This window comes from Octopus sinensis, linkage group LG6, assembly GCF_006345805.1.
Source record: "Octopus sinensis linkage group LG6, ASM634580v1, whole genome shotgun sequence".
NCBI lineage: Eukaryota > Metazoa > Mollusca > Cephalopoda > Octopoda > Octopodidae > Octopus > Octopus sinensis.
The window spans coordinates 107,846,031-107,863,660 of record NC_043002.1 but is presented as its reverse complement, the minus strand read 5'-3'; the positions used below and the strand labels follow the sequence as shown (position 1 = coordinate 107,863,660).

The following is a 17,630-nucleotide window of genomic DNA, read 5'->3' as shown; positions in this document are numbered from 1 at the left end:
AGCCCCTGCAGTGGATCCAGAAGGGAACGAAGTAAGTGTCCATACATCTAACAAACAATTACATCGTGGTAGAGTCATGATATTGATTTAATACACACACACTGTTATAATTTTGTCTTAACTACAGTTCAATAGTGTAAGTGACCAAGTCAGATATGCGACGATACTTTTAATGGTTCATGATTCTACTTCGATGCAAATGTTTCCATTACAACACACGATCTCATCACTAACTCCAACATTTAACAATCAGTTTTTGATGACAATTTGTTTCTGTTTATACTTTGGCTTACAGTGTATAGTTCGATAAAAGGTACACTTAATCCGTTAACCGGTTTATACCATCATATGGACTTTGGATGTCTTTATCATAGACCATTCTGTTGCAAGCATTAACATTCAGGCCATTTCGCTGGGCTGAGAATACCTCCTATCCCTTTCTCTCCATCAGTCTTGGAGACCCCGTGAAAGATCATGGGGACTGCCCTTCTGGCCAAACCATGAAAAGAACTTTAAAAAGTACCCTGAAGATATATTAAATACTGTATAATGATAATAATAAATTTTGAGTCAATAGAATTGCTTATTGGTAGAGAATTTACCAGAGAGTAACATTTGAGAAAAGGCAGAAAGGCAGTGTCGAAGAATGTATTAATGCCAACTGTTATATAACTTGTTTCCTCAGCCTCTTTGGACATGGCATGATTGAAAGACCGAGAAGGATGTTTTGTCTTCAGATTCCTTGGATAATCTCTATTGATTAGAGTTTTCCAATTCCTTATATTCCAAATGTGAAACACTGTCATATTTGTGGGTCTGCTGAGGGATTCCACCTTGGCCTTATTTTACTATTATAGGCCTGGGCATATGGTTAAAAAGTTTGTTCCCCAGCCTTATATTTCAAGCTCAGTCCCACTGAATGGCACCTTGGGCAAGTGTTCTCTATGGTCCTGTAAAAGGCACAGAAAATCTTAGGAGTGGATTTGGTAGACGAAAACTGAAGGAAACCTGATAGGGGAAATATTACCTTGCTTGGAAACCAGTGAAGGTCGGCAACAAGAAGGGAATCCCTCTTGAAAATCTGCCTCAGGGAATTGTGACCAACCCAGCTGAGCTTGGGAAAGTCAACATTAAAACAATGATGAGTATACATCAGTGATGTTGATAGCATCACTAAACATTTTGTCATCTCTTCTAAGCAAGCTAACAATAGAGCTCCAATGTAGTCATTTGACCTGCTAGAAAAAGCTGTTAAATCTTCCTCAAACGAAACCTCACCATCTTAAACAGGATCCGACACATGAGGTTGTATTCCTGGATACACTGAGGGGGAAAAATGGAATGGTCATGGCTGGAATACTTTTGATCATAGGTTTGCTCAATGAAGGTTAACCTGGAATTAAATCACCGCCACAACTTTTGAGGTGGTGTTTTCTTGTTGTTTAGCCCCGTGTCAAGTAGACCTTTGTTCAAAGACATTCCAGTCTTGCCATTCATCATCATCATCGTTTAACGTCCACTTTCCATGCTGGCATGGATTGAACAGTTTGACTGAGGACTGGCAATCCAGGCTCCAATCTGTTCTGGCAAGGTTTCTACAGCTGGATGCCCTTCCTAATGACAACCACTCCTACAGTGTGGTGGGCGCTTTTTACTTGTCACTGGCACAGGAGCCAGTCAGGCAGCTCTATCTTACTATCAGATACAACACACCCAGGACTATTTTATGCCATACAAGGGATTCAGACTAGATTTAGCAGTTTACTTAAAAGGAAAACACAACATCCAAAAATACAAGTATTTTGATAAAATACCCACAAAACTATGGCTGGGTGATAATAGTTTACTCAAAGTAACCAGCCTCAGCATCCATCCATGGCCTTCAAGTAGCTTCAGAACCTGATGCGAGTATTTCTCTCTGTATCATTGGGAAGATCTTTGAACCCCTCCTTGATTTTTAGCCACCAGTTCAGCCTTGGTGTTTCAAGCAGAGTGGTTAGTGTCTTCCTCAACCATGCCCCACACTTAGTAATCCATAGGATTATAATTGGGGGAATTAGGGTTATAATTGGGGCTGGTGAAATCGTAGAAATTCTCCAACAACCGCTTCTGACTCTTTCGGGAGTTATGGCAAGGGGCCGAATCCTGCTGCCTCACACATGGCCTTCCAGCAGTTTCACATTGAATTGAGCCTAAAGCTCTGTTCAAAGATGTAGGGATGAATTCTGATGTGCAGATGCAGTCAGGACACCTGTTGTGTCCCTTCCTACTCGCTACAGCCTGTAGTCTCTGTTGCAGCTGTTCATGTCATATCGTACAGCCTTCACCATTTGAGCATGGTTGATGCCAGTGGCACATAAAAAGCACCCACTACACTCTCAGAGTGGTTGGTATTAGGAAGGGCAACCACTAAGTATAAGGCAGCGAGCTGGCAGAAACGTTAGCATGCCGGGCGAAATGCTTAGCGGTATTTCGTCTGCGTTACGTTGTGAGTTCAAATTCCACCGAGGTCGACTTTGCCTTTCATCCTTTCGGGGTCGATAAATTAAGTACCAGTTACGCACTGGGGTCGATGTAATCGACTTAATACCTATGTCTGTCCTTGTTTGTCCCCTCTGTGTTTAGCCCCTTGTGGGTAATAAAGAAATTGGTATTAGGAAGGGCATCCAGCTGTAGAAACCTTGCTGGAACAGATTGGAACCTGGTGCAGTCTCCTGGCTTGCCAGTCCTCAATCAAACCAACTCATGCCAGTATGGGAAGCAGACATGAAACAGTGATGATTTACAGTGTTCACACAGCATTGAGCAACAGGTATGATGTTGGCATTTTAACACCTGGCCTGAATCATCACGATACAGGTAACTCTTTTCGTCTATTCAGATGGCTTCCAGTCCTCCATGTCAGCTAATTCTTCTCAACTGCAACTTTACTCCTTATGCTCTTAAGTATGTCTCGGTGAACATTTCAAGCCATCGACTGTTCACCAATGTGTGTTCACCAATGCCTGTTCACCAATGCGTGTTCATCAAGCTGTTACTGAAAAAAGGAGAAATAACAACTGTCAAATTTACCCTGATCACGTTGTATATGTTTTATCTTTCTCTGAGTTTGTAGAGTATGTTTTGAGGGAGAATTGACTACCATTTGTAATGATCCGAGGGACAATACAGAGCTTCTGTTGTGTGATTCATCTTGCATTGTTATACATTTACTTGTTTCAGTCATTTGACTGTGGCCATGCTGGAGCACATCTTTTAGTCAAAGAAATTGAACCCCAGGACTTATTCGTTGTAAGCCTAGTGCTTATTATATCGGTCTGTTTTGCCGAACTGCTAAGTTACATTGACATAAATGCACCAATATTGGTTGTCAAGCGATGGTGGAGGGTACAGACACACATACAATTATATCATCATCATCATCATCATCATCATCGTTTAACGTCCGCTTTCCATGCAAGCATGGGTTGAACGGTTCAACTGGGGTCTGGGGAGCCCGAAGGCTGCACCAGGCCAGTCAGATCTGGCAGTGTTTCTACAGCTGGATGCCCTTCCTAACGCCAACCACTCCGAGAGTGTGTATATATATATATATATATGAATGATGGGCTTCTTTCAGTTTCCGTCTACCAAATCCACTCACAAGGCTTTGACCGGCCCAAGGCTATAGTAGAAGACACTTTCCCAAGGTGTCACACAGTGGACTGAACCCAAAACCATATGGTTGGGAAGCAACCTTCTTACTATACAGCCATGTTTGCACCTATGTTATTTATAAATACACTGACTAACTACTTGCATTCTGGTTCATGAATTCCTGTATATTCTATTATAAAATTGAGCTAAAACATTAAAATGTATTTTACCTTCCCTATTCTTGTTCTTTATATGCAACTTTGCTTTTATAATTAAAACAAAGAAACTTATCATTTATTTTTTTTTTCCAGTTCAAAGATGAATTTTCTGACTGTAAGTTGATGATTTTGTTTGTCCATGTCTAAATGAATTTATTAATTTATTAACCCTTTTGTTACCAGCCCGGCTGAAACTGGCTCTTGCTACAAATGTCTTGTTTTCATAAGTTTTGAATTAAAATCTTCCATCAAACCTTAGTCACAATTTATGTTCCTAACACTAACTTAATGATAACTAAGTTATTTTACTAAATTCTTTGTTATATTTAAAATTAATTGAAAGAAACACAGAGCATCTCAACAGAAATATCTTAACAAAAGGGTTAAAATATATAACAGAGAAACAATTCTTAACTCTTTTGATACCAACTCGGCTGAAACCGCTTCTGGCTCTGTAGTAGAAATGTTTTGTTTTCATAAGTTTTGAATTAAAATCTTCCACCAAGCCTTAGTCACAATTTATGCTCCTAACACCAGCTGAATGATAACTAAATTATTTTACTATATTCTTTGTTATATTTAAAATTAATTCAAAGAAACACAGAGCATCTCAAAATAAATACAGTAACAAAAGGGTTAATGGAGTGACATGTAGGATGAACAGAAAATTGAGGACTATTGTGTTGGTGTTTTCAAAATTCATTGAAACATTTTTTTTTCTGTAATGAAAGATAGCCTCCTCCTCGTCATCATCATCATTTAACAATGATGGTGAGGAGGCTATATTTTATTACAGAAAAAAAGTGGGGGGATCACAAATGAGGCTAGAACAATGTTGAGGAGACTTAGTTGTTTATATATCTACACACACACACACAAACATATATATTGTGACTGATGTTGGTTTCACACAGCTGGCACCTGTACTGGTGGCATATAAAAAAGAACCAATTACACTCTTGGAATGGTTGATGTTAGGAAGGGCATCCAGTTGTAGAAACCATACCATATCAGAGTGGAGCTTGGTGCAGCTCTCTGGCTTACCAGCTCCAGTGAAACCGTCCAACCCATGCCAGCATGGAAAGTAGAGGCTAAATGATGATGATAATATTTCTTGCCAGTATCTTGTCATTCCTGCCTCTCTGTCATTTATGGTGCCGTGTTTTACCAATTCTTATTTGGTCTCCAAATATTGTGCTGCAAACTGCTTACAGTGAAAGGAATCTAGGATTTCTATCTCCCTTCCATCTTATTCTTCCCATCTGTCCATTAAAGAGCAAATCAAAATGCTTCAAAAGATGTGAGTCCAATGCTAACTTGTGCATGTTTATATTTAAGCCATAATGATGATGATCATCATCATTATCATAATCCTCATCATCCTCGTTCCATACTGGCATCAGTTGGACCAAATTGATTTTTAATGGAAACATGAACAGCAGTTGTTCTGTGACCAGTTCAGCAGCAATAAGAAGGGATTAAAGCTTTAGGATTAATCACTGATTCTGTCTGCTCTGTTGATGATATTCAGTACACAGGCCAGAAAAGGCACAGGTGCGACGCTGTGGTTAATAAGCTTTCTTCCCAGTCATGTGATTTTGGGTTCAGTCCCACTGCGTGGCACTTTGAGTAAGTGTCTCCTAGTATAGCCCTGGGTTAACCAAAACCTTGTGAGTGGATTTGATAGTTGGAAAACTAAAGCAAGTCCATTGCCTATGTGTGTGTGTGTGTATATTGTTTCAGTCATTTGCCTGCCATCATGCTGGGGCACCACTTTGAAGGGTTTCAGTTGAGCAAATTTTAAGCTGGTACTTATTGTATCAGTCACTTTTTGCTGAACCACTAAGTTAGGGGGATGTAAACACACCAGCACCATTTGTCAAGTAGTGGTGGGGGGGGGGGCAAACAAAGGCACAAAAAAACCCCACATACATTGATATATACATAAATATAATGGGCTTCTTTCAGTTTCCATTTACCAAATCCACTTACAAAGCTTTGTTTGGCCCAAGGCTATAGTAGAAGACACTTGCCCAAGATGCCACACAGTGGGACTGAACCCAGAACCATGTGGTTGGGGAGCAAGCTTCTTACCACACAGCCACGCTTGTGCCTATATATATGTCTATATATATGTCTGTGTGGTGAGGTATATGGTCCCACAAAGCACAAGAATTGGCTTGCAAAACTGTATGGGGTGGCAGACTACCAGGAGGGATAGGGTTGAAGGGTGGATGAACAAGGGGCCATCAGTTGGGAGAGATAGAGGAGATGCAAAAGAGGGGGAGTGAGGTGGAGGCAAGCAGCAAGAATAGTAAAGATTATACAAAAATGAATTTCATGAAATCATCATCATCATCGTTTAACGTCCGCTTTCCATGCTAGCATGGGTTGGACGGTTCAACTGGGGTCTGGGAAGCTCGAAGGCTGCACCAGGCCAGTCAGATCTGGCAGTGTTTCTACAGCTGGATGCCCTTCCTAATGCCAACCACTCCGTGAGTGTAGTGGGTGCTTTTTATGTGCCACCGACACAGGTGCCAGACGAGGCTGGCGAACGGCCATGCTCGGATGGTATTTTTTATGTGCCACCGGCATGGAGGCCACGATCGGATGGTGTAGGTCGTCATTGCCTGTGCCAATTGAGCATGGCTGCTACCAGCACCACCTGACTGGCCCTCGTGCCAGTGGAAGGCCATTTGGTAATGGAATATTTTGCAGTTATCATTTCTGTTTTGCTCTTCTCCAAAATGGGTTGCTGTTAAGGTATTTTCACTGGGAGCTAGTTATAAGTGTCCGTCCATTGTAGCAGTATTGCAAACAACAACACTTGCTGAAGAGTTATGAAATTTTGAATTTTTGTGGCTTGTATCATGAGATTTACTAATGGCTATTTGCTTTAAAGAGGAAGACTCAGTAAAAAGAAAAATTAAGTAATGTAAATGTAGCACCCTCTGTCACCCCTTCCCAAATGAACCCAGATACACATCAGTTTCATATCCATCTTGAATATAGGCGCAGGAGTGGCTGTGTGGTAAGTAGCTTGCTAACCAACCACATGGTTGCGGGTTCAGTCCCACTGCGTGGCATCTTGGGCAAGTGTCTTCTGCTATAGCCCCGGGCCGACCAATGCCTTGTGAGTGGATTTGGTAGACAGAAACTGAAAGAAGCCTGTCGTATATATATATATATATATATCTATATATATATGTGTGTGTTTGTGTGTCTGTCCCCCTAGCATTGCTTGACAACCGATGCTAGTGTGTTTACGTTCCCGTCACTTAGCGGTTCGGCCAAAGAGACCGATAGAATAAGTACTGGGCTTACAAAGAATAAGTCCCGGGGTCGATTTGCTCGACTAAAGGCGGTGCTCCAGCATGGCCGCAGTCAAATGACTGAAACAAGTAAAAGAGAGTAAAGAGTATGTGACCCCTAATATGACTGGTATTATCAGGGATAACAGGAAAAATACCAGTCTGATGGTTTGTGTTGGCAAAAATAGAAGTTTAAGATTAAATTTTGTAAAACATGGCCATCAAAGATAGACGTTCCCATCATATTGTGTCCTGTACAGCAGCCTAAGAATTTATAAACACAGTTGTCCAGTGTCTCGTATCTGTATGGACAACATGTTGTCCAGCTTTTGTTAGATATTTGGTTGACATCTAATTAGCTAATTATTGCAATGTGATGTACCTTGGTTTTTTATCTAATTAACTAATGATTGTTTTGTGTAATTTGTTAATGATTGTCATGTAATACATTTTTCAGTATGGTTTGTCCAAGCTTATTTAAAGAGAGCATTAAAGGAATTTCGTCAATACAAACAGGTAAGATCAGCTGCTTAAGGTTTATTGTTGTTGTTATGTAGATCCATCTCTGCTCTTATTGAGCTGTTATTCTTAAGACAACACAGTAAAATTTGAAGGGAATTTGGCTGCCACTTCTAGCAAGTCAAGCAATTGTGTGAAGGCTTCTTTACTGGGTATGTTTGGCAGGGTGTGTCATCTGCTAGTGTCAGCCATCAAGTGAATAATCTGTTTGACTCTGAGTGATACCATGATGAGAGATACAACATCTTAGACGTTTGTTTAAAATTAAATATTTCTGTTTAGTTTTACTGCTGAGGGTATGTGATTAGAATAGTGTTTTCATAGGTGCAGCTATGACTGTGGGGTTTCGAAAGTTGCTTCCCAACCACATGGTTCTGGGTTCAGTCCCACTGCATGGCACCTTGGGCAAGTGCCTTCTACTATAGCCTTGGGCCGACCAAAGCCTTGTGAGTAGATTTGGTAGATAAAAACTGAAAGAAGGCTGTTGTGTGTGTGTTTGTATATCTATATTTGTGTGTACCCTTGTCTTCACATTGCATAATGGTTGTAAACACACATGACTGACTTAGAAGAAATGTTGTTTATTTCCAATCCCCCATGAAAGTATGTCTAGTCATGGAAAAATATGTGAAGGTTGGTGACAGGGAGGGCAGCCAGCTGTAGAAAATCTGCCTCAGAGAATTCTGTCTGAGCCATGCCAGCAAGGAAAAGCGGATGTTAAATGATGATGATGATAGGGTATTAAGAAACAATCAAGAAGACTTGTCCGAGTATGTCTGACTGACAATGGATTCAATGTCTACTTAGTTTATATATCTACACACACACACAAATATATATGTTGTGACTGATGCTGGTTTCACACAACTGGCACCTGTACTGGTGGCATGTAAAAAAGAACTGTTTACACTCTTGGAATGGTTGATGTTAGGAAGGGCATCCAGTTGTAGAAACCATACCATATCAGGCTGGAGCTTGGTGCAGCTCTCTGGCTTACCAGCTCCAGTGAAACCGTCCAACCCATGCCAGCATGGAATGTAGAGGCTAAATGATGACGATAATATTTCTTGCCAGTATCTTGTCATTCCTGCCTCTCTGTCATTTATGGTGCCATGTTTTACCAATTCTTATTTGGTCTCCAAATATTGTGCTGCAAATTGCTCACAGTGAAAGGAATCTAGGATTTCTATCTCCCTTCCATCTTATTTCCATTAATGAGCAAATCAAAATGCTTCAAAAGATGCGAGTCCAATGCTAACTTGTGAATGTTTATATTTAAGCTGTTTGATGTTGCAGTCAGTTATGAAAGTATTTAGTTCAGCAATACACATCCCTAGTGGCATAAAAACCTGATCATACTTGAGAAACAGTGGTTTATTTGTCAACAAGGAAACCTCTACGTGTTTTCCTTGAAAAAGCAACCAATTCTTAGAAGAACATTGGATAATGTAGTTCTTGATACACTATGCTAGGATAATCATAACTGGAATGGCTTTGATCAAAAGTTTGTTCCTTCAGTTAGGACAAACCAGGGGCTAAACAACACCAGCTGGATGGTCCACTGAAGTAGAAATTCCTTTTTTCATGTTCTTTTTCTGTCTTGCAAGTTACATGGCAACCTCACTAGTGTTGGCGGCATGAAAAAAGTATCCAGTACATTCTGTAATGTGATTAGCATTAGGAAGGACATCAAGCCATAGGAACCCTACCAAAGATGACATTGGAGCCTGACGCAGCCCTGCAGCTTGTTGGTTCTCTGTCAAACCATCGTGACCTATGCCAGCATGGAAGGCAGACATTAAATGATGACGATGAAGGACAATGTTAGAATGTGAAAATGATAAACTCTTGATGTTTTAATATACTGAAAACTACTTTTGTGTTAGCAATAATAAATCTCTGAACGCAGTGACGGAAGTCACTAGAAAAACCTATAAGTATTTGCAAACAGGTCTTCCTTTCGTCGTAAACCGGTGATTACCGTATGTTGACAAGAGGCAAATTACCTTGAAACTGCAGTCTGTGCGTATCGCTTAGGTCTACGAGAGAGGGATGACCTCCCTTTGCAAATACCATAAGGGCACAGAAAGTGTGCCTAAAGCCAGCTGGAGACGATGATCTCCTGGGGCTAAAAGCTACAGTAACACCCACCCTTAGTGGTTAGCCATAGTGATATGGCTAGTATACTTTACTTTTATGTTAGGTTTGTTAAATTATGTGGTTCTTGGCTGAGAATATCTTCAATTACAGCATCATCATCATCTAATACCCCTTTTTCCATGCTGGTCTGCTTTCTCGTAAACATTTTTGTTCAGTCTTCCACTTGGTCTATTACTTCTGTCTTAATGAGAATTATTATTATCGTTTACTTCCAAAATAATGATTCTTATAACAGCCAGGTTCAACTTTTATCCAGTAACAAGTCCTCACCTCTGGAGTAGAAAATCATCTTCCTTTTTTATAATTATTTTCATGATTTCTAAAAAGAATTTATTTTCTTTATTCAGATGCTAAAAGATCCTTCTCGAGAAAAATTACTGCCTGACCCTTTGCAATATCCCTATGCTCAGCCACCTTATACTTTAGTTTTAGAAATGACTGGTGTCCTGGTACACCCTGACTGGACGGTAAGTATTGTTTTTATTATTACATGTTGTTCATTGTTGTAACAAAGAAACTGGTGTTAAAATAGATCAATCTACTTTACTATTTTAAAGTTTGCATTTCATTGAGGGCTTACTGTGCGTTTCAGCCCTTCACGGTTGATTAAATAGATACCAGTTATAGACTTGATGATAAAATAATCACAAATACCCCTTCTCATATTCAAATTTATTAGAGTATAAGACAAGTTGACAGTATGTATTCTGTTGTTAACACCTCATTGTGCCTGTTGCTAACATTGCACGTTTCTGTTGCAAATGCTGCAGAGTGCCTGTTGCTAACACTGAGCAGTGCTTGTTGTTAATGCTGAATAGTGCCTGCTGTTAATGCCAAGTAGTGTTTGTTGCTATTGATAAGCAGCGCTTGCTGCTAACATGGGGCACTGCACTGCCTGCTGCTAATGCCAGGAAGTGCCTGTTGCTAGAGCCAACCGGTACCTGTTGCTAACGCCGGACAGTACCTGTTGCAATGCTGGATCAGGCCTATTGTTAGCACTGGACAAGCCTGTTGCTAACACCAGGAAGACCTTTTGCTAATGCCAGGCAGCACCTGTTGCTAACACCAAATACTACCTGTTGCTGACACTGCACAGTGCCTGTTGCTGACACTGTATTGTACAGTATTGCATTGCCGTCACTAATGCTGCATTTCTCTGTTGCTCACACTATACTACTGCCTATTGCTAGCACTGCATTGTTGCATGTTGCTAATTCTGCTCCACCCCACCTCCCCTGTTGCTACCATTTTTCTGCTGCTAACACTATCGTTGTCAGGTGATAGCATTGTATTGTTACTAACACCACGTAATTGTCTGTTGCTAGCACTATTGCTGTCTGTTGCTAACACTGTATTGTACCTGTGTTACTGAGACATTTTGCCTCTCAAATGTCCTCATCCTGTTTTTTGATAAGGGCATGTGTAGTAGATCAGTTTCCCTCTCCAGACAATGCTTGCAGGTTGTTATGGATAAGCATAATTTTCTTTCTTTACATAAGCTAAATACGTCACCACTCAAAGAATTTCTCTCCTCACTGTAGGCAATGACGAAAGTTTCAAGAGTGCTGTTGACCAGTGTTCTTCATTGTCAATAAACATTAGTAAGGAACGTCAGTAATTCAGAAATGCTGTCTCTATCAAAACTAAATAAGGAAAAACAAAAAAAACTAACTGGAAATAATTATTTGGTGAAGAGAAACAGATATTGGTTAAGGACAAATTTCATAATTTTGGGACACATGGGAGATAACCTCTGACATGTTTTGGTCTTACCACTTCATAAGCAAAGCAGTTTATATTCTACTTACTAAATAGTGATGGGGGAATCACTAAATGTTCTCTGCTTGATATTGGTAAATAGAAGAAGCGGTTAGGGAGTAAACAGTTCAGAGTTGGCATCCCATACAGAACAGTTGCTAAATTAGTGTTAAATGCTTTCTGTGTTAATAAACTAACTAAAAGTATTAGTGTAGTAAAGAAAAAAGACAGTCAATACTCTTTTACTTGTTTCAGTCATTTGACTGCAGCCATGCTGGAGCACCGCCTTTAGTCGAGCAAATCGACCCCGGGACTTATTCTTTGTAAGCCCAGTACTTATTCTATTGGTCTCTTTTGCCGAACCACTAAGTAACGGGGGACATAAACACACCAGCATCGGTTGTCAAGCAATGCTAGGGGGACAAACACAGACACACAAACATATATATATATATACATATATACGACAGGCTTCTTTCAGTTTCCGTCTACCAAATCCACTCACAAGGCATTGGTCGGCCCGGGGCTATAGCAGAAGACACTTGCCCAAGATGCCACGCAGTGGGACTGAACCCGGAACCATGTGGTTGGTTAGCAAGCTACTTACCACACAGCCACTCCTGCGCCAATGTCTAATATTACTTCAATGTTATTTATTTTTCCATGAAAATCTTCTTGAGAGTATTGTGGTTAACTAAATATTCTGCATCGAATAATCTAGATCCAGTGCAGTTAGCATGATCTCTTAATCCAGAGGACAGGCTGATGTTGTGGTAGCCTGAGGCCAGTGGTTGTTTCAAGTCTTTTGACTAACATCCCTATCGGGGCTACCCAACTAAGGTTGATCAAGCCAAGCTCTGTATCCAAGCAGCATTCTGCTGACCCCACTGATCACCATCTTTTATACAGATGGCATTAAAAATAACATAACTAAACTTTTATGCTGTTTTATAGATTTACATTTACAAGATGAGGAGAAATATCCGTCAAATGTAAATAATGTAAATAATTCCTCATCTCTTAAATACAGAACTGTGCTTTATAGATATATCAGATTTCTAGTGCAGATGGTGACCATGAATCTCTACACGTGTTTCCCCACTTCAACGAAACATGGAAGTAGAGTAATTCCTATACAGTTCTTACTATACAGAGTAAATCTTTATATATAAAAGTCAAGTTGTGTGTCTGTCTCCTACGATTTAGATTCCTAACTACTCCCACATTTTGCAGTGGAGTTTAACCAAAACCGGATATCTTATAGGCGTGAGTCATATCGAGCCCTTCTGGGTATTAGCGTGCGTCTACGATGAGTCTACGATTTAAAAAAAAAATTACCATCAATTTTTCCCATTTTTAATGCATTTTTGGCATATATAAGGGAAGTAACTCTCTAAAAATTTATTATTAAATCTCAGAACGTAAAAAGCTACAGTAACCCCCCCCCCATTTGTGGTTAACCATATTGAGATGGCTATTATACTTTACATCTCTAAAAATGCTTATATAGTTATTTCCCTTACAAACCCGAGCAACGCCGGGCGATACTGCTAGTGCTATATAATTGTCGCTTACAATAAAGAGTACTTCTTATACAAGCCTTACTAACTATACTGGTACGTTGTGATATAATTCTTACTATGGAGGGTAGTTGTTGTATAATTCTCTATGTAAAAGTAATTCCATTTATATCTCATATATATATATTTGGATCAGGCTGCTTGTTGTGTTCTTGAGCAAGATACTTTATTTCACGTTGCTCCAGTTAACTCAGCTATAGAAATGAGTTGCAATGTCATTGGTGCCAAGCTGTATCGGCCCCTTTGCCTTTCCCTTGGATAACATCGGTGGCTTGGAGAGAGGAGGCTGGTATGCATGGGCGACTGCTGGTCTTCCATAAACAACCTTGCCCGGACTTGTACCTCGGAGGGTAACTTTGTAAGTGCAGTCCCATGGTCATTCATGACCGAAGGGGTGGGGTGGGTCTCAAGTCCAACTCAAATGATTGCTTAGAATTTCTTTTTCCATGATGTCTTTTATTCTTGTCTTTTTATTCTTGCAGTATGGCACTGGCTGGAGATTTAAAAAGCGACCTGGTATAGATTATTTATTAAAACAAGTTGGTCCGCCTTTATTTGAAATAGTAATTTATACTTCAGAACAAGGATATGTAAGTAATACATTTAATAATTTTGGTGTTGAAGAATGTTTGAGTAATAATCTGGTAGAGAGGAATGGTCCTGTCAGTCTGTTTAATTGACAGAACAAGTGCAAAGGATTGAGAATATGTCTGGTACCAAGAGCAGTGAATGATTGGTGAATCAACAATGTATTCTGGTTGTTGTTATTGTTCAGGTCAAGTGAGTGCATAGAGGTTCCCTCATTGGTTTGAGTGTGCAGCACGCCGGGCAAAATGCTTAGCGGTATTTCGTCTGCCGTTACGTTCTGAGTTCAAATTCCGCCGAGGTCGACTTTGCCTTTCATCCTTTCGGAGTCGACAAATTAAGTACCAGTTATGCACTGGGGTCGATGTAATCGACTTAATACCTATGTCTGTCCTTGTTTGTCCCCTCTATGTTTAGCCCCTTGTGGGTAATAAAGATATAGGTTGAAGTCCAGGTCATCGTTGACTTGTGACCTATCTGACTTATGGTCGATTGATTTTACAACGATTGGTTTGCCAGCTCCTGGCAGCAATAATAAATAGTCCAGTTGAAATCTAATAGGTTTAATTTCTTAGAAATTAACCCCGTCTACAGATGATGTCTGCTAAAAAAACTCTTCCCCTATGCTTGGTTATCGATCGCCACTGTTTTGGGTGACTATCCTGTTGCGAACACCTTGAAGCAGCTTTATATTTGTTTATAAGATGACTGCTTGAGACCCTGTAATTTTTGACTAACACCTGTATAATAGTATAATACAGAATGCTGTGTGTGACTTTTACCTGAGAATGTACCTTCATCATCATCATCATCATTTAGTGTCCGTTTTCCATGCTAGCATGGGTTGGACGGTTTAACTGGGGTCTGTGAAGCCGGAAGGCTTCATCAGGCCCAGTCAGATTTGGCAGTGTTTCTACGGCTGGATGCCCTTCCTAACGCCAACCACTCCGTGAGTGTAGTGGGTGCTTTTTACGTGCCACCTGCACACCTTAAGAATGTAAAAAATAAAACAAAGCTATGTATGCCTACAGGCCGACTTACGACCAGTCATTCGGAACCAATTGTGGTTGTAAGTCAATGACAACCTGTACTATATGTAGGGAGTACTAGCTGATTAATAACATAGATAGTATAGGCTAAGGAAGAGTCTTATTAGTCAGACCCATAGTAGTTGGGGTGTTGCACATGAAGGCATGACGACAATACATGTAGAGATATCATCTTGATCACCTGTCTGACCCACAGAAACACGGAAATATATCATCATCATCATCATCATCATTTAGCGTCCGCTTTCCATGCTAGCATGGGTTGGACGGTTCAACTGGAGTCTGTGAAGCCAGAAGGCTGCATCAGGTCCAGTCTGATCTGGCAGTGTTTCTACGGCTGGATGCCCTTCCTAACGCCAACCACTCCGTGAGTGTAGTGGGTGCTTTTTACGTGAAAGCCAGAAAAAAAAAAAATACTGGTGGAGAAAGATCTGAGAATATTTAGTAGCATGAGAACTCTCTTTTACATTATTTGCCACTGGTGTGATGATGTGCTTGATTACTAAACTGATGGCTGCTTGTGAGAGTTTGTATTGTAGGCAAAGAGAATGTTAGCAACAAGTTTAGTAAGCAATTTCTTGTGTAGGTTAAAGTGTCCGTCAGGGTTTACTTCTCACTCCTTTCCATTTTTACATAGTTCTCCTGGGCAGAACAGAGGAGCCCCAAAATTGGCTCTTCATTGGGACTGATTTATGCTAATAATCAGTTGCACACCCATGTCTGATGAAGACTAACAAGCTGAAGTTTTGAAGTAATTATGTTGATAAAGATTTCTTCTATTTAATCCTGCTATTAAATGTTGTATTGTTTTCATATATATAACTTGACATAAGAAACAAACATCAAGATATATATATATATCGCAGGAGTGGCTGTGTGGTAAGTAGCTTGCTAACCAACCACATGGTTGCGGGTTCAGTCCCACTGCGTGGCATCTTGGGCAAGTGTCTTCTGCTATAGCCCCGGGCTGACCAATGCCTTGTGAGTGGATTTGGTAGACGGAAACTGAAAGAAGCCTGTCGTATATATGTATATATATATATATAATATATATATATATATATATATATATATATATATGTGTATGTGTGTGTGATTGTGTGTGTCCCCTAGCATTGCTTGACAACCGATGCTGGTGTGTTTACGTCCCCGTTACTTAGCAGTTCGGCAAAAGAGACCGATAGAATAAGTACTAGGCTTACAAAGAATAAGTCCCGGGGTCGATTTGCTCGACTAAAGGCGGTGCTCCAGCATGGCCGCAGTCAAATGACAAACAAGTAAAAGAGTATATATATCGCAGGAGTGGCTGTGTGGTAAGTAGCTTGCTTACCAACCACATGGTTCCGGGTTCAGTCCCACTGCATGGCACCTTGGGCAAGTGTATTCTAGTATAGTCTCGGGCCAACCAAAGCTTTGTGAGTGGATTTGGTAGACTGAAACTGAAAGAAGCCCGTCGTATATATGTATATACCTGTGTGTGTGTCTGTGTTTGCCCCCCCCCCCTCACTTGACAACTGATGCTGGAGTAGTCACGTCCCCGTAACTTAGCGGTTCGGCAAAAGAGACGGATAGAATAAGTACTAGGCTTACAGAGAATAAGCCCTGGAGTCGATTTGGTCGACTAAAGGTGGTGCTCCAGCATGGCCGCAGTCAAGTGACTGAAACAAGTAAAAGAATATATATATAATATGTGTGTGGTAATAATTTGTTGATTCAGCAGAAGCGGTAAACTTAGTACATAAGCATAGAGCATTCCTGTATACATTATAACTGAAAGGTTCCGTGTTGGCACCATGTAAGAAGCTCCCAGCACATTCTGTAAAGGGGTTGGTGTTACGGACAGCATCCAGTTGGTGAAACCATGCCTGGTGCAGTCTTCTTCTTCTTCGTAGCTAGCTCCTGTCAAACTGTCCAACCCACACATCATCATTATCATTTAGCGTCCGCTTTCCATGTTAGCATGGGTTGGACGGTTCAACTGGGGTCTGTGAAGCCAGAAGGCTGCATCAGGCCCAGTCTGATCTGGCAGTGTTTCTACGGCTGGATGCCCTTCCTAACGCCAACCACTCCGTGAGTGTAGTGGGTGCTTTTTATGTGCCACCGACACAGGTGCCAGACGAGGCTGGCGAACGACCACGCTCGGATGGTGTTTTTTACATGCCACCAGCACGTAAAAATGCCAGCTCCTGTATAGATTATAACTGAAAGGTTCCGTGTTGGCACCATGTAAGAAGCTCCCAGCACATTCTGTAAAGGGGTTGGTGTTACGAATGGCATCCAGTTGTTGAAACCATGCCTGGTGCAGTCTTCTTCTTCTTCGTAGCCAGCTCCTGTCAAACTGTCCAACCCACACATTGTCATCATCATCATCATTTAGCGTCCGCTTTCCATGCTAGCATGGGTTGGACGGTTCAACTGGGGTCTGGGAAGCCAGAAGGCTGCATCAGGCCCAGTCTGATCTGGCAGTGTTTCTACGGCTGGATGCCCTTCCTAACGTCAACCACTCCGTGAGTGTAGTGGGTGTTTTTTACGTGCCACCCGCACAGGTGCCAGACGGAGCTGGCCACCGGCTACGGAAGGATGGTGCTTTTTACGTGCCACTGGCACGGGGGCCAGGCGAGGCTGGCAACGGCCACGAACGGATGGAGCTTATTACGTGCCACCGGCACGGAGGCCAGGCGAGGCTGGCAACGGCCACGAACGGATGGTGCTTTTTATGTGTCACTGGCATGGAGGCTAGTCGGGGTGGTGCTGGCAATGGCCACGATCGGATGGTTCGCTTACTTGTCACCGGCACTGGTATCACAGCCGCAA

General features: G+C 41.2%; 1 protein-coding gene across 2 annotated transcripts in view; it reads left to right on the top strand.

Moving 5' to 3' along the window:
- LOC115213124 (mitochondrial import inner membrane translocase subunit TIM50) overlaps positions 1-17,630 on the top strand; it is a 59,870-nt gene that overhangs the window by 1,530 nt on the left and 40,710 nt on the right. For both annotated transcript variants that reach the window (XM_029782052.2, XM_029782054.2), the window contains exons 2-6: positions 1-31; positions 3,948-3,969; positions 7,623-7,681; positions 10,192-10,311; positions 13,665-13,772. The exon at positions 1-31 is cut by the window's left edge and continues 1 nt beyond it. In XM_029782052.2, the coding sequence (XP_029637912.1) occupies positions 1-31; positions 3,948-3,969; positions 7,623-7,681; positions 10,192-10,311; positions 13,665-13,772 (340 nt within the window). The remainder of the gene's footprint in view (positions 32-3,947; positions 3,970-7,622; positions 7,682-10,191; positions 10,312-13,664; positions 13,773-17,630) is intronic.